At 49.1% G+C, this 13,544-nt stretch overlaps 6 protein-coding genes and 2 non-coding genes across 8 annotated transcripts; 4 read left to right on the top strand and 4 right to left on the bottom strand.

The window, feature by feature from the left end:
- The first annotated feature begins 2,858 nt into the window (after positions 1 to 2,858).
- On the top strand, positions 2,859 to 3,230 carry LOC135135910 (histone H2B). The gene has a single exon (XM_064065030.1). The coding sequence runs from the start codon at positions 2,859 to 2,861 to the stop codon at positions 3,228 to 3,230; it is 372 nt and encodes a 123-aa protein (XP_063921100.1).
- A 1,127-nt stretch (positions 3,231 to 4,357) lies between these two features.
- On the bottom strand, positions 4,358 to 4,476 carry LOC135135977 (5S ribosomal RNA). The gene has a single exon (XR_010281661.1). It is a non-coding gene; the product is annotated as a 5S ribosomal RNA (ribosomal RNA).
- A 1,649-nt stretch (positions 4,477 to 6,125) lies between these two features.
- LOC135135908 (late histone H1-like) lies at positions 6,126 to 6,914 on the top strand. Its single transcript, XM_064065029.1, has one exon. The coding sequence runs from the start codon at positions 6,126 to 6,128 to the stop codon at positions 6,912 to 6,914; it is 789 nt and encodes a 262-aa protein (XP_063921099.1).
- A 430-nt stretch (positions 6,915 to 7,344) lies between these two features.
- On the bottom strand, positions 7,345 to 7,755 carry LOC135135907 (histone H3). The gene has a single exon (XM_064065028.1). The coding sequence runs from the start codon at positions 7,753 to 7,755 to the stop codon at positions 7,345 to 7,347; it is 411 nt and encodes a 136-aa protein (XP_063921098.1).
- A 291-nt stretch (positions 7,756 to 8,046) lies between these two features.
- On the top strand, positions 8,047 to 8,358 carry LOC135135906 (histone H4). The gene has a single exon (XM_064065027.1). It carries the CDS (start codon positions 8,047 to 8,049, stop codon positions 8,356 to 8,358), a length of 312 nt encoding a protein of 103 aa, XP_063921097.1.
- Positions 8,359 to 8,953: 595 nt separating this feature from the next.
- Positions 8,954 to 9,328, bottom strand: LOC135135905 (histone H2A). Its single transcript, XM_064065026.1, has one exon. It carries the CDS (start codon positions 9,326 to 9,328, stop codon positions 8,954 to 8,956), a length of 375 nt encoding a protein of 124 aa, XP_063921096.1.
- A 316-nt stretch (positions 9,329 to 9,644) lies between these two features.
- LOC135135904 (histone H2B) lies at positions 9,645 to 10,016 on the top strand. Its single transcript, XM_064065025.1, has one exon. The coding sequence runs from the start codon at positions 9,645 to 9,647 to the stop codon at positions 10,014 to 10,016; it is 372 nt and encodes a 123-aa protein (XP_063921095.1).
- Positions 10,017 to 11,146: 1,130 nt separating this feature from the next.
- Positions 11,147 to 11,265, bottom strand: LOC135135976 (5S ribosomal RNA). The gene has a single exon (XR_010281660.1). It is a non-coding gene; the product is annotated as a 5S ribosomal RNA (ribosomal RNA).
- Positions 11,266 to 13,544: the final 2,279 nt, after the last annotated feature.

Genomic DNA, 13,544 nt, shown 5'->3' with positions numbered 1-13,544 from the left:
CGGCGAATTTCGTCCAGTCCGTGGTCGTGATTATGTTGGCCGCGGGATCGTTGGGTTCGTTCCCGATGCGCATAATCACCGGGAGGTGGTCGGAGTGGAGCTCGTCGACGACGTTGACGTCCACTTCGTGTCGGAGATTCTTGACGAGGGCAATGTCCAAGACATCACCTGGTGCATCTGGTCGGGCTCGGTGGTAGAACGTCGGTTCCTCGGTGGAGATGACGTCTACTTCCGCGGTGTTATGGAGGAAGGTTAGGAGACGCCTTCCGTTCGCGTTGTTCTGGCGGCTGTGCCAGTCCGAATGCTTGGCGTTGAAATCGCCAGCTGCGATGGTGGCCTCTTCGCCTGCGACGAGGTCAGCGATGTCTTCAACCTGGAGCGTGTTGGAATTGTTGTAACAAGCGATTAGGCGCAGAGGCCCTCTCGCAGTCACAACGGTTACCGCCGTCGCTTCTAGTTGTCGGAGATCGGGGACGTAAGAAGAAGAGTGTTTAATCTCTTTTCTTACGTAGATGGCCGTTCCTCTCCCGTTTCCGTCCCGTCGTTCCGTTCGGTGCAAGGTGTAACCCGGCATCTTGGGATCTCGGGAGTCCCACAGGAGGTTCGTCTCGTTGACGAGGATGGCATCGAGCTGGTGGTCTTCCATGAACTCTTCGAGTTCATAACGCCCGCTCCGGAGTCCATTGGCATTCCAGAAGGCGATCTGTAATGAATTTACAATTAGTGGCGTACTACCCATCTAATTTTTAAAAAGGAGGGGAAGGAATGCCGCCATTTTCTCCGCCATGGACTGCGAGTCCTTGGCGGCGGCGATGGCGGTCATCAGTTGGGTCTTCTGGAGCTGCAGGTCGGCCTGTTGGCGAGCCGTGAGGGCGACCTTCTTGGGAACGGGAGCGGGTTTGGGTTTTGGGGTGGCCTTGGGGAGGGCACCGCGTTTGGGGGCGGCGGTCCTGGGGGCGGTCGTCTTGGACGATGTGGGAGGCTTCTTGGAAGCCTTCTGTTGCTGCGATTTGGGGAACTTGGGACACCCCTTGTAGCTGGCCGGGTGTGGCCCGCTACAATTCGCGCATTTCGCGGGCTGCCTGCGTTGCTTCTCGCAGTCGCTGGTCTGGTGATCGGCGCCGCACTTGACGCAACGGTGTTCGGCCCTGCAGTTCCGCTGGGAGTGGTGGAACCGCTGGCAGCGGTGGCACTGGGCAGCATCCTTCCTCTTATGGGGCTTCTCCACCTTGACGGAGAGGCCGCAAAGTGTCTTCACCTCGAAAACTTCGGCCTTCTTGGCCATAGGCATCTCGGCGAGGACGAGGGGCATCGGGCGGTCGTTTCGGCTCATCCGACTGACCTGAATTGGTTGGAGACCCAGAGACTCCAGGTCTTCCAACACCTCCTGGCTGGCAACTCCTACGGCGATGCCGCGGATGACTACGCGGAGAGTTTTCTCCTCCGGGAGCGTGAAGGTGTGATACTGCACCTTCATGTTGTCCAGAAGTCTTACCAGGCTTCTGAAGTCGCTCACCTCGACCGGCTGAATGCGCACCCCTTCCGGGGTGGATTTCGCCTTCGAATACCGGATGGAGTTATCCGTCATCCGACGCGAAACTTCTGACCATCTCTGGCCGTCCCGCAGGATTATGGGCGGAATCCTGCTTTTCGGGGTGGTTGGGGGATGTGGTGTCACCACGGGGACCTCTGTCTCCATGGTCTCCTCCTGGGGCTCGGGCCGGGGCTCGGCGGGGGTCTCGTCGACGACCGGGGTGGTCTCGGCGGTGGTGGCGGGCTTGGCCCTGGCGGTGTCCCGGCTTGGGCCTGCCGGGGGCTGGGGCTGGGGCTTCTTTTGCTGCTTGGCAGCAAGGGGGGCCCTCTGGGGCTTGGCTTTTTTCTGCTGCTTCTTGCCAGCAGCAGATGGGGCTGGCTTCTCCGTGGCCGCGGGCTTGGCTGGTGGCTTGGGCATCACGGTCGGGGGCGGAGACGCAATCTTCGGCTTTTTGGCCGAAGTGGAAGGCGTGGGGGCTTGCTCCTCGCCGCTAAGGGCGGAGAACATATTGCCAGTCGTGAAGACTGGCTGGGGGGTGGGGGTAGCTGGCCTCTTTGCGCCAGCTCTGCCGGGGGGGACTTCCTCGAAAGGGGACTCCAGGGGGGCCTCTGCGGACGTGACCTCCATGGCTACTTCCACATCGGAGTCTTCTTCTTCTTCTGTGGAGGTCGGTGGGGGGCTGTAGAACTCCTCTACGACCCTCTCGATCCTCGCAATTCTCTTGGCATGTTTCTTCTGGGCAGCCTCCATCCTGGACACGATGGCCAAGATCCTGGCCAGCATGGATTCGTGTGGGGCCCCTGCCTGCGCCATGGTGGCACTGACAGAGCCTGGGACGTTTTCAGGTTGCGAAATTATTCGTGCGACATCGACTACTATTCGCTTTGAAAAAAGCAGCGTAGCCGATGAAAAACGTTGCGAAACGTTGCACAAGGGGTGCTGGCGATAGCGCGCTGAAAAGCACAGTAACGCAGCGAACTCGGTGAACTTCACTGGAGCGTTGGGTCACAGCACGACGGCAGATTCACAAAAGCAAAAAATATGCAAAAGCAAACTCACCACCGGAACAGACAACCTTCCTCTCCAACTGACGACTCACATGATGGTATCGGACCGGCGGTCGCGGCTTAGGCTTTATACCCTCCGTGCGGTCGGTTCAGTTCGGCGCATAGGAAGGCTAGGACGAATGGGCGTGGCCTGAGTCGGTAGACGGTCCGTTATAAAAGTAGTCGCACGCGGGGTGATATTTTTATTCGTTCGTCGAGAACCGAGCGTAGCGTTGCGTTCTGTTCTGTTCTGTTAAACTCTTATCGAATATTCGAAGATGCCACCCAAGACTAGCGGTAAAGCCGCCAAGAAGGCCGGAAAGGCCCAAAAGAACATTTCGAAGAGCGACAAGAAGAAGAAGCGCAGGAGGAAGGAGAGCTACGCTATCTACATCTACAAGGTGTTGAAACAAGTACATCCCGACACCGGTATCTCGAGCAAGGCGATGTCCATCATGAACAGTTTCGTGAACGACATCTTCGAACGTATCGCCGCCGAAGCTTCCCGCCTCGCCCACTACAACAAACGTTCGACCATCACCAGCAGGGAGATTCAGACCGCCGTACGTCTCCTCTTGCCCGGTGAATTGGCCAAGCACGCCGTCTCCGAAGGTACCAAAGCCGTCACCAAGTACACCAGCTCCAAGTAGAATGATTTTGTTATCATTTCTGTCGTCGTCCGTCGTCCATCTTTCCGGAAAAAAAAAAAAAACAACAACAACAACAAACAAATCGGTTCTTTTCAGAACCACAAATCGCATTCCTTACAAATAAGAGATTAACGAACCTCGAGAATGTTTCTTTCCCCTTTATTATTATTCGATTATTAAATGAACGAATAAAATGATACTTTTCGTTTCGGGGTGTGCGATGTTTAAATTCCGTCCGCGTCGTACGTACGTACGATCGATTTCGGTTAGAGGTTTTCGAAATGAAACTATGTTAAAAAACAGCGATATATTTTTATCGATCGATTTTTATACGATATGTAAATAAGTCAGGTCACGGGAACGTACTTGTTTTTTTTTTCTTTCTTTTTTTCCCCCCGCCGCAAGAAGGAATTTATATTATTTATTTCTTCATAACGAAGCGCTGTGCTCTCTACGATCGATTTTATCAGGAAATCATAAGATCGAGAAGAAAACGGTCGCGTTTTTTATCATTATTTTAATACTAGAATTACGAAACTGATGCAAATCTATACTGGCCGTCTGTTCGAGGAACTCGCGTACGATAAATAACGCATGTTCCTAACAAAACGGCCGTTTTTTTGCATTTTCACGATCGAGCGTGAATAAATTTCAAATTAAAAGATATTTAATCATCGATTCGTTTCTTTTCGAGTCTTCCTGAATGATTCTGATCTCGTTGTCCATGTACGGCGTTCGTTTATAAGTTCTCGTCGTGCTTTAAATTTTATTTTATCGTCGCAGACATAAATATCCATTATTTTATAAACCTAGTAGAGTGTCGTTACGCGACACCTCGATCTGATCTGGACTTGTAAATTTTTTTTTGGACTTAAAAAAAAAAAAAAAAAAAAAAAAAAAAAAAAAAAAAAGAATAAGGGGGGTGTTCGCAATAGGGCAAAACAAAAACAAAAAATCGGGCGGGAGAAGGGAGCGGAGTGTTTGAAAATTTCGAGTCGAAGGACGCGAGTGGAAAATCTTAGCGACTAACTTAAATTCTAAATTAAAAACTAGCTTAACTTATGACATACTACTTATAATAAACACATCGTTTTTTTACTAAAAACTAAAGTTTAACAAAAAGAAGAAGACAACGGCACGCGGTGTTCCCAAGCGGTCACCCATCCAAGTACTGACCGCGCCCGACGTTGCTTAACTTCGGTGATCGGACGAGAACCGGTGCTATCAACGTGGTATGGCCGTTGCCTGATGATAAGGGTAAAAAATCAGTAGAAATGGATCCGAGAAGTCGAAACGTCGAAGCAAAAGTGCCAAGATCCGACGAACGAACATCGAAGATCGAGGAGCGCAGCACAGCGCAGCGGTCTGCAACACAAAATACCAAACAAACAAACAAGCACATCACGCACGTACAACTAACAGACGAATGCCACCGACAGGATAGGGAAAGGACGACAAGACCGACAAAGAGACGAACCAGGCACATAAGGCACAATCACGGCGGACGTAGGTAAAAACAAACCATAAACCATCTTCGTCCGCCGGATTAATTACCCCTACCGCCACCTGGCCACCTGTGTGTGAATGTAATCGTAAATATACGTAAAAAACAAGTCCTGGACAACATATATATAAATATAACCCAAAAAGCAGCATTTGCAATATTTTACAAACAACCGCCGTCATAAATTCGCCGTATCTCGATGGTTCGAATGCTTTGAAAAACACTTGCCTTGATAATATAATAGTGTAAGTGAATTGAATTAAAAAATAATAGTTGAAAGATGTTAAAATAGTTCGAAGTTCGTTCGTCTGTAAACAATAATAGATTAAATAAACTCCATAGAATGTACAGTCTTTCAGATCTTCGAAAGAAGAAGGAAAAAAAAAAAAGAAAATAAAACTATGAAAAGCGGCCACAGGAAAGACAGAAAACGTATCGTACGTGAATCGAAGAAAGAATTTTCGTTCGCCGTCGGTGCGGTGCTGCGGGTTTCCGCGCTCGGTCCCGGCTCGAAAACGACACTCGAAACGAAGAAACTTTTGGAAAAATCCGCAAGGAAATTTTCGTCAGACGTGCAATTTCGATCGTCGATCGATCTCGTACGGAAAAAAATAAAAAAAATCCGAATTTCCTCGTCGTTTCGAGGTACGAGGAAACGACGAGACCGAATCATCTCGTCGCGGCTTCGACATGGAAATTTTTAATGTTCCCATCCTCGTACAGAGACGAGACCGCCACCGGAGGACGGCCGAAAGTCCGTTCCGTCGTTTTCGTTCGACGATCTACGTCGAAGGAGCCCCCCGTGCCCCAGGAGATCGTCGAAATCGGAAGAGTCGCTTCGAAGCGGTGACGATTTTGACCGTACCTTGCCTCTTTCGGAGGCGTTTTTTGACGAGAAAACGTCTTCCGATCGTCCCCGAGGGTGTAAAAAACCGGAAAGCATGGACGGAGGCTCACCTCGTCGAAGCGTCGTCACGGTGGCGGCGACGACGGACGTCGGAGCGTCGACGTCCACCTTCGGTACGTTGTTCGACTTTTGACAAGGTCTTCTTCGAGCGAGCGTCCGGACGGACGCCCTGCCGATTCGCCGATTCCCGCTTCGTCGAAAAATACTCGAATAAACGTCGAGGAAGGTCTGAGGCCGTGTTTCGTCCGTCTAACGACAAGGAGGCGGTGGTGACGGCGAAAAGAGAACGATGTCATCACCCGAAAGTCGAGCGCGAGGCCGCCGATTTCGAGCGAATTCCGTCAAAGTCGCGCGTTTAGTTTACAGTCCGCTTGGTTTACGTCGGGGACACTTAGACGTCGTTTTCGCCACTATTCAAATTCGATCGTGCGACCGATAACCATCGACTTTTTTTAATAACAAAAACAATCAGTTGTTCGGTAAAATGGCAGACGTAGAAAATCAAACAGCTTCCGCCGCGGTGACAGCTTCGGCCGCCGCCTCCTCCGCCGGAACGCCTCACGCCAAGAAGGAAAAGAAAGCGAAGAATCCCAGGAGCAAACCTTCCCATCCGCCGACTTCGGAGATGGTGACCAACGCCATCAAAGGTTTGAAAGAACGCGGCGGATCGTCCCTCCAGGCCATCAAAAAATTCGTCGCCGCCAACTACAAGGTCGACGCCGAAAAAGTTGCTCCGTTCATCAAGAAATACCTGAAAGGCGCCGTCGCTTCCGGTTCCCTCGTCCAGACGAAAGGCAAAGGTGCTTCCGGTTCTTTCAAGTTGGCCTCCACGACCGCCGGCGGTGCCAAAGCCGCCGCCTCCGCCGCCGAAAGGAAGAGGAAATCCGGCGCCGGCAGGACGAAGAAAGCCGCGATAGGCGCGGGAAAACGCGCTTCCGCCGGAGCCGCCGCCGCCGCCGCCGGCGAGAAGGCGGCTTCTAAGGTTTCGAAGAAGACCGCGCCGAAAGCGAAAAAGGCCGCCGCCGAAAAGAAGACCGCTTCCGTGGCCAAAGCGAAGAAGGCCGCCGCCGCCGCTGCCAGCGCCTCCGCCGCAGAGAAGAAGGCCGCCGCCGCCGCTGCCGCCAGAGCGGCGTCGAAGGCGAAATCTCCTTCGAAAGCGAAAAGATCTAACAAGGCCGGACCCACGAAGAAACCGAAAGCTCCGAAACCCAAGTCCACCAAGGCCGTCTCCGCCAAAGCGAAGAAAGCCGCTTCTCCGAAAAGAAAAAAGTGAGCGTTCGAAGAAGATGATGACGACGACGTCGTTGTTGTTGTTTCCCGGCGGTGCTCCGATCGTACATATCGACGAAGGGGCACGCATAAATGGCCCTTTTCAGGGCCACAAATTTTTTTCAAACGAATTAAAATTTTCGCTCGACCATATAAATCGAATAATGAATGAAAGAAAGAAAGAAAGAAAGAAATAAATAAATGATTGATAAGATTGATTTGAATGAATGAATGAATTTGCATGCCTTAATTTAAATTTTTTATCTTTTATTTAAGTTTTCGAACGATTCGATTCTCGAAAAAGTTGCTTAATTTTTTATTCGTTAGGAAAAATATTGAGGTTCTGAAAAGAACCGATTTTTTTGTCTCTTTCGAAAAGAGAACTGACAGTTGAGAGATGACGGTGTGATTGATGGTCGGTCGATTTTTTTTTTTTAAGCTCTTTCTCCGCGAATGCGTCTCGCCAGCTGGATGTCTTTGGGCATGATGGTGACGCGTTTGGCGTGGATGGCGCACAAGTTGGTATCTTCGAAGAGACCGACGAGGTAAGCTTCGCTAGCTTCCTGGAGAGCCATCACGGCGGAACTCTGGAAACGCAAGTCGGTCTTGAAGTCCTGGGCGATCTCCCTGACGAGACGTTGGAAGGGCAGTTTGCGGATCAAAAGTTCGGTGCTCTTCTGATAACGACGGATCTCTCGGAGAGCGACGGTTCCGGGCCTGTAACGATGGGGTTTCTTGACGCCGCCGGTCGCCGGTGCGCTTTTTCTCGCGGCCTTAGTGGCGAGCTGTTTTCTGGGGGCTTTTCCTCCCGTAGATTTACGAGCGGTCTGTTTTGTTCTTGCCATTTCGAAAAAATAAGCGAAAGATTAAAATCGATCGACGAACGAACACGCAGCAGACGGACGTTACGAACACGTTGACTGGAAATAACGGCCGACGGGCTCGCGGCGAACCTTATATAACGTTCACCGCTACAAAGTCGCTCTCTGCGCGTGTCTATTGGTCGAGCGGGACCAGAAATGGGCGTAGCTCGGAAACGTTATAAAACGACGCCGAATTTCGTAATTTTCGCAGTTCCCTTACGAACACCGTTCTGAATCCACGTCGCTCGCAAGCTTCTTCGAAGATATTCCAAGATGACCGGTAGAGGAAAAGGAGGCAAAGGCTTGGGAAAAGGTGGCGCGAAACGTCATCGCAAAGTCCTGCGCGACAACATCCAGGGCATAACGAAACCGGCCATCAGAAGATTGGCCCGTCGCGGCGGTGTGAAACGTATCTCCGGGTTGATCTACGAAGAAACCAGAGGCGTCCTCAAGGTGTTCCTCGAGAACGTGATCCGTGACGCCGTCACCTACACCGAACACGCCAAACGTAAGACCGTCACCGCCATGGACGTCGTCTACGCTTTGAAACGTCAAGGACGCACCCTCTACGGTTTCGGCGGTTAATTTTTTGCAATAGCAAGAAATTTAATCGTCGCTGATTTTGATTCTTTGACTTTTCCGTATATACGCCACGACAACAAACGAGATCGGAGAAAAAAAAAAAAACGGTTCTTTTCAGAACCACAAAATTTTTCTAACGAATAAAAAATTTCGCTTACTATATGTCGAGAATAAATAATGAATGAATGAATGAATGAATGAATGAATGGTTGGTTGTGTTGGTTTTTTTTAAAGAAATAATAATGACGATATAAAATGGAAAAAGGAAAAAAATTAAATTAAAATCACGTATTTTTAAACGTTTGCAGTAAAATTCACGAGAAGTGACAGAGAGAAAGCTTAAAAATGAACGAACAATAAGAAAAAAATTAACGTTTTCGAATCGAAAAACGATATCGTGTCATATAAAGTACTTTTCTTTCTTTCTATTATTTTTTTTTGTTTGTTTTCCATTAAGATAAGTTTGCGAGCATTTAATCGTTTGAAAAAAATTAGTGGCCCTGAGAAGGGCCGATGATGTGGGTTGTTGTTTTTCTTTTTTTTTCTCGGTAAAGCGGTCGTCCGTCCGGTCCGTTTCTTTAAAAAAAATGAAAAGAGTTTAAGGCTTCTTTTCGGTCTTCTTGGGCAAGAGGACCGCCTGGATGTTGGGCAGAACGCCGCCTTGGGCGATCGTCACTCCGGAAAGGAGCTTGTTCAACTCTTCGTCGTTCCTGATCGCCAACTGCAAATGTCTGGGAATGATCCTGGTCTTCTTGTTGTCTCTGGCGGCGTTTCCTGCCAACTCGAGAACTTCGGCGGCCAGATATTCCATGACGGCGGCGAGGTAGACGGGAGCTCCGGCACCGACGCGTTCGGCGTAGTTTCCTTTACGGAGGAGACGATGGATCCTGCCGACGGGGAACTGAAGACCGGCACGGCTCGAACGGGACTTCGCCTTTCCCTTGACTTTTCCTCCCTTTCCACGTCCTGACATTTTCTTTAATTTTCTTGCGAAAAACGAAATATAAACAAGAAGAGCGAGCGACGAGCGGCGACGACACACGTAATCGACTGCTGCGTTATTCGGTTATGTATCGGACCGGCGGTCGCGGCTTAGGCTTTATACCCTCCGTGCGGTCGGTTCAGTTCGGCGCATAGGAAGGCTAGGACGAATGGGCGTGGCCTGAGTCGGTAGACGGTCCGTTATAAAAGTAGTCGCACGCGGGGTGATATTTTTATTCGTTCGTCGAGAACCGAGCGTAGCGTTGCGTTCTGTTCTGTTCTGTTAAACTCTTATCGAATATTCGAAGATGCCACCCAAGACTAGCGGTAAAGCCGCCAAGAAGGCCGGAAAGGCCCAAAAGAACATTTCGAAGAGCGACAAGAAGAAGAAGCGCAGGAGGAAGGAGAGCTACGCTATCTACATCTACAAGGTGTTGAAACAAGTACATCCCGACACCGGTATCTCGAGCAAGGCGATGTCCATCATGAACAGTTTCGTGAACGACATCTTCGAACGTATCGCCGCCGAAGCTTCCCGCCTCGCCCACTACAACAAACGTTCGACCATCACCAGCAGGGAGATTCAGACCGCCGTACGTCTCCTCTTGCCCGGTGAATTGGCCAAGCACGCCGTCTCCGAAGGTACCAAAGCCGTCACCAAGTACACCAGCTCCAAGTAGAATGATTTTGTTATCATTTCTGTCGTCGTCCGTCGTCCATCTTTCCGGAAAAAAAAAAAAAACAACAACAACAACAAACAAATCGGTTCTTTTCAGAACCACAAATCGCATTCCTTACAAATAAGAGATTAACGAACCTCGAGAATGTTTCTTTCCCCTTTATTATTATTCGATTATTAAATGAACGAATAAAATGATACTTTTCGTTTCGGGGTGTGCGATGTTTAAATTCCGTCCGCGTCGTACGTACGTACGATCGATTTCGGTTAGAGGTTTTCGAAATGAAACTATGTTAAAAAACAGCGATATATTTTTATCGATCGATTTTTATACGATATGTAAATAAGTCAGGTCACGGGAACGTACTTGTTTTTTTTTTCTTTCTTTTTTTCCCCCCGCCGCAAGAAGGAATTTATATTATTTATTTCTTCATAACGAAGCGCTGTGCTCTCTACGATCGATTTTATCAGGAAATCATAAGATCGAGAAGAAAACGGTCGCGTTTTTTATCATTATTTTAATACTAGAATTACGAAACTGATGCAAATCTATACTGGCCGTCTGTTCGAGGAACTCGCGTACGATAAATAACGCATGTTCCTAACAAAACGGCCGTTTTTTTGCATTTTCACGATCGAGCGTGAATAAATTTCAAATTAAAAGATATTTAATCATCGATTCGTTTCTTTTCGAGTCTTCCTGAATGATTCTGATCTCGTTGTCCATGTACGGCGTTCGTTTATAAGTTCTCGTCGTGCTTTAAATTTTATTTTATCGTCGCAGACATAAATATCCATTATTTTATAAACCTAGTAGAGTGTCGTTACGCGACACCTCGATCTGATCTGGACTTGTAAATTTTTTTTTGGACTTAAAAAAAAAAAAAAAAAAAAAAAAAAAAAAAAAAAAAAAAAGAATAAGGGGGGTGTTCGCAATAGGGCAAAACAAAAACAAAAAATCGGGCGGGAGAAGGGAGCGGAGTGTTTGAAAATTTCGAGTCGAAGGACGCGAGTGGAAAATCTTAGCGACTAACTTAAATTCTAAATTAAAAACTAGCTTAACTTATGACATACTACTTATAATAAACACATCGTTTTTTTACTAAAAACTAAAGTTTAACAAAAAGAAGAAGACAACGGCACGCGGTGTTCCCAAGCGGTCACCCATCCAAGTACTGACCGCGCCCGACGTTGCTTAACTTCGGTGATCGGACGAGAACCGGTGCTATCAACGTGGTATGGCCGTTGCCTGATGATAAGGGTAAAAAATCAGTAGAAATGGATCCGAGAAGTCGAAACGTCGAAGCAAAAGTGCCAAGATCCGACGAACGAACATCGAAGATCGAGGAGCGCAGCACAGCGCAGCGGTCTGCAACACAAAATACCAAACAAACAAACAAGCACATCACGCACGTACAACTAACAGACGAATGCCACCGACAGGATAGGGAAAGGACGACAAGACCGACAAAGAGACGAACCAGGCACATAAGGCACAATCACGGCGGACGTAGGTAAAAACAAACCATAAACCATCTTCGTCCGCCGGATTAATTACCCCTACCGCCACCTGGCCACCTGTGTGTGAATGTAATCGTAAATATACGTAAAAAACAAGTCCTGGACAACATATATATAAATATAACCCAAAAAGCAGCATTTGCAATATTTTACAAACAACCGCCGTCATAAATTCGCCGTATCTCGATGGTTCGAATGCTTTGAAAAACACTTGCCTTGATAATATAATAGTGTAAGTGAATTGAATTAAAAAATAATAGTTGAAAGATGTTAAAATAGTTCGAAGTTCGTTCGTCTGTAAACAATAATAGATTAAATAAACTCCATAGAATGTACAGTCTTTCAGATCTTCGAAAGAAGAAGGAAAAAAAAAAAAGAAAATAAAACTATGAAAAGCGGCCACAGGAAAGACAGAAAACGTATCGTACGTGAATCGAAGAAAGAATTTTCGTTCGCCGTCGGTGCGGTGCTGCGGGTTTCCGCGCTCGGTCCCGGCTCGAAAACGACACTCGAAACGAAGAAACTTTTGGAAAAATCCGCAAGGAAATTTTCGTCAGACGTGCAATTTCGATCGTCGATCGATCTCGTACGGAAAAAAATAAAAAAAATCCGAATTTCCTCGTCGTTTCGAGGTACGAGGAAACGACGAGACCGAATCATCTCGTCGCGGCTTCGACATGGAAATTTTTAATGTTCCCATCCTCGTACAGAGACGAGACCGCCACCGGAGGACGGCCGAAAGTCCGTTCCGTCGTTTTCGTTCGACGATCTACGTCGAAGGAGCCCCCCGTGCCCCAGGAGATCGTCGAAATCGGAAGAGTCGCTTCGAAGCGGTGACGATTTTGACCGTACCTTGCCTCTTTCGGAGGCGTTTTTTGACGAGAAAACGTCTTCCGATCGTCCCCGAGGGTGTAAAAAACCGGAAAGCATGGACGGAGGCTCACCTCGTCGAAGCGTCGTCACGGTGGCGGCGACGACGGACGTCGGAGCGTCGACGTCCACCTTCGGTACGTTGTTCGACTTTTGACAAGGTCTTCTTCGAGCGAGCGTCCGGACGGACGCCCTGCCGATTCGCCGATTCCCGCTTCGTCGAAAAATACTCGAATAAACGTCGAGGAAGGTCTGAGGCCGTGTTTCGTCCGTCTAACGACAAGGAGGCGGTGGTGACGGCGAAAAGAGAACGATGTCATCACCCGAAAGTCGAGCGCGAGGCCGCCGATTTCGAGCGAATTCCGTCAAAGTCGCGCGTTTAGTTTACAGTCCGCTTGGTTTACGTCGGGGACACTTAGACGTCGTTTTCGCCACAGTTTCGATCTCCGCATCGAAGAAGAAGGATGCCTTCTAGTAGCCGCAGTCTCCGCAGCAACTCCACCACCGTCAAGGCCCCGCCGACGAAGCCACCCGCCACGTCAGGCCGCGCCGCAGCCCGCTCCCCAGCAGCACCAGCCACAGCAGCCATCACCGCAGCCGTAGCTTCACCAGCCGCCCCCCCGGCAGCCCCAACATCAGCAGCAGCCCCCACGTCATCAACTCAAACCACGATGCCGATAACGACAACACCAGGTGGGTCAAATCCAAATTATATTCATGCCCTCCTCCACAACCAACCCAAACCCACCGCCCAGACCACCTCTCCGACACAGTCGATGACCTCGGTCTCAACGGGTTCAGGTCGATCATCCCCGGCCGAATCTGTAACAACCCTCCGCTCCACCACACCCAACCCAGACCTCTTCAAATACACAATTCAGAACATCCCCCAACCCGTCGCAACCCAAAAGCAGTTCTATGCTATTTTAACCAGCCACCTCCTCCTCAGAGACATCGAAACTCTGAAGGTCAACCACAACCGCTCTTGTCTCCTAATCACCCACTCCGAGCTAGCAGCAAACTTCGAAGCCCGCCTCCGTGTAGCCTGTGTCGACGCCAGGATCACACTCAAACCAATTAATCGGCCCCAAAAAATTCTATCCCCTGCTAAAAAAGCTCCCCTTTTCTCCATTGTCAT

The sequence above is a fragment of the Zophobas morio genome, unplaced genomic scaffold (assembly GCF_036711695.1).
Source record: "Zophobas morio isolate AGI-343-1 ecotype UQ-CSIRO unplaced genomic scaffold, CSIRO_AGI_Zmor_V1 ptg000025l, whole genome shotgun sequence".
NCBI classification, from domain to species: Eukaryota; Metazoa; Arthropoda; class Insecta; order Coleoptera; family Tenebrionidae; genus Zophobas; species Zophobas morio.
The sequence above is the reverse complement of the archived record's forward strand: the minus strand, read 5'-3'. Positions and strand labels throughout refer to the sequence as shown.

Excerpts from the sequence above, each read along its gene's own strand:
- LOC135135910 (XM_064065030.1), top strand. The coding sequence starts at position 2,859 with ATGCCACCCAAGACTAGCGGTAAAGCCGCCAAGAAGGCCGGAAAGGCC.
- LOC135135908 (XM_064065029.1), top strand. The coding sequence starts at position 6,126 with ATGGCAGACGTAGAAAATCAAACAGCTTCCGCCGCGGTGACAGCTTCG.
- LOC135135906 (XM_064065027.1), top strand. The coding sequence starts at position 8,047 with ATGACCGGTAGAGGAAAAGGAGGCAAAGGCTTGGGAAAAGGTGGCGCG.
- LOC135135904 (XM_064065025.1), top strand. The coding sequence starts at position 9,645 with ATGCCACCCAAGACTAGCGGTAAAGCCGCCAAGAAGGCCGGAAAGGCC.
- LOC135135907 (XM_064065028.1), bottom strand. The coding sequence starts at position 7,755 with ATGGCAAGAACAAAACAGACCGCTCGTAAATCTACGGGAGGAAAAGCC.
- LOC135135905 (XM_064065026.1), bottom strand. The coding sequence starts at position 9,328 with ATGTCAGGACGTGGAAAGGGAGGAAAAGTCAAGGGAAAGGCGAAGTCC.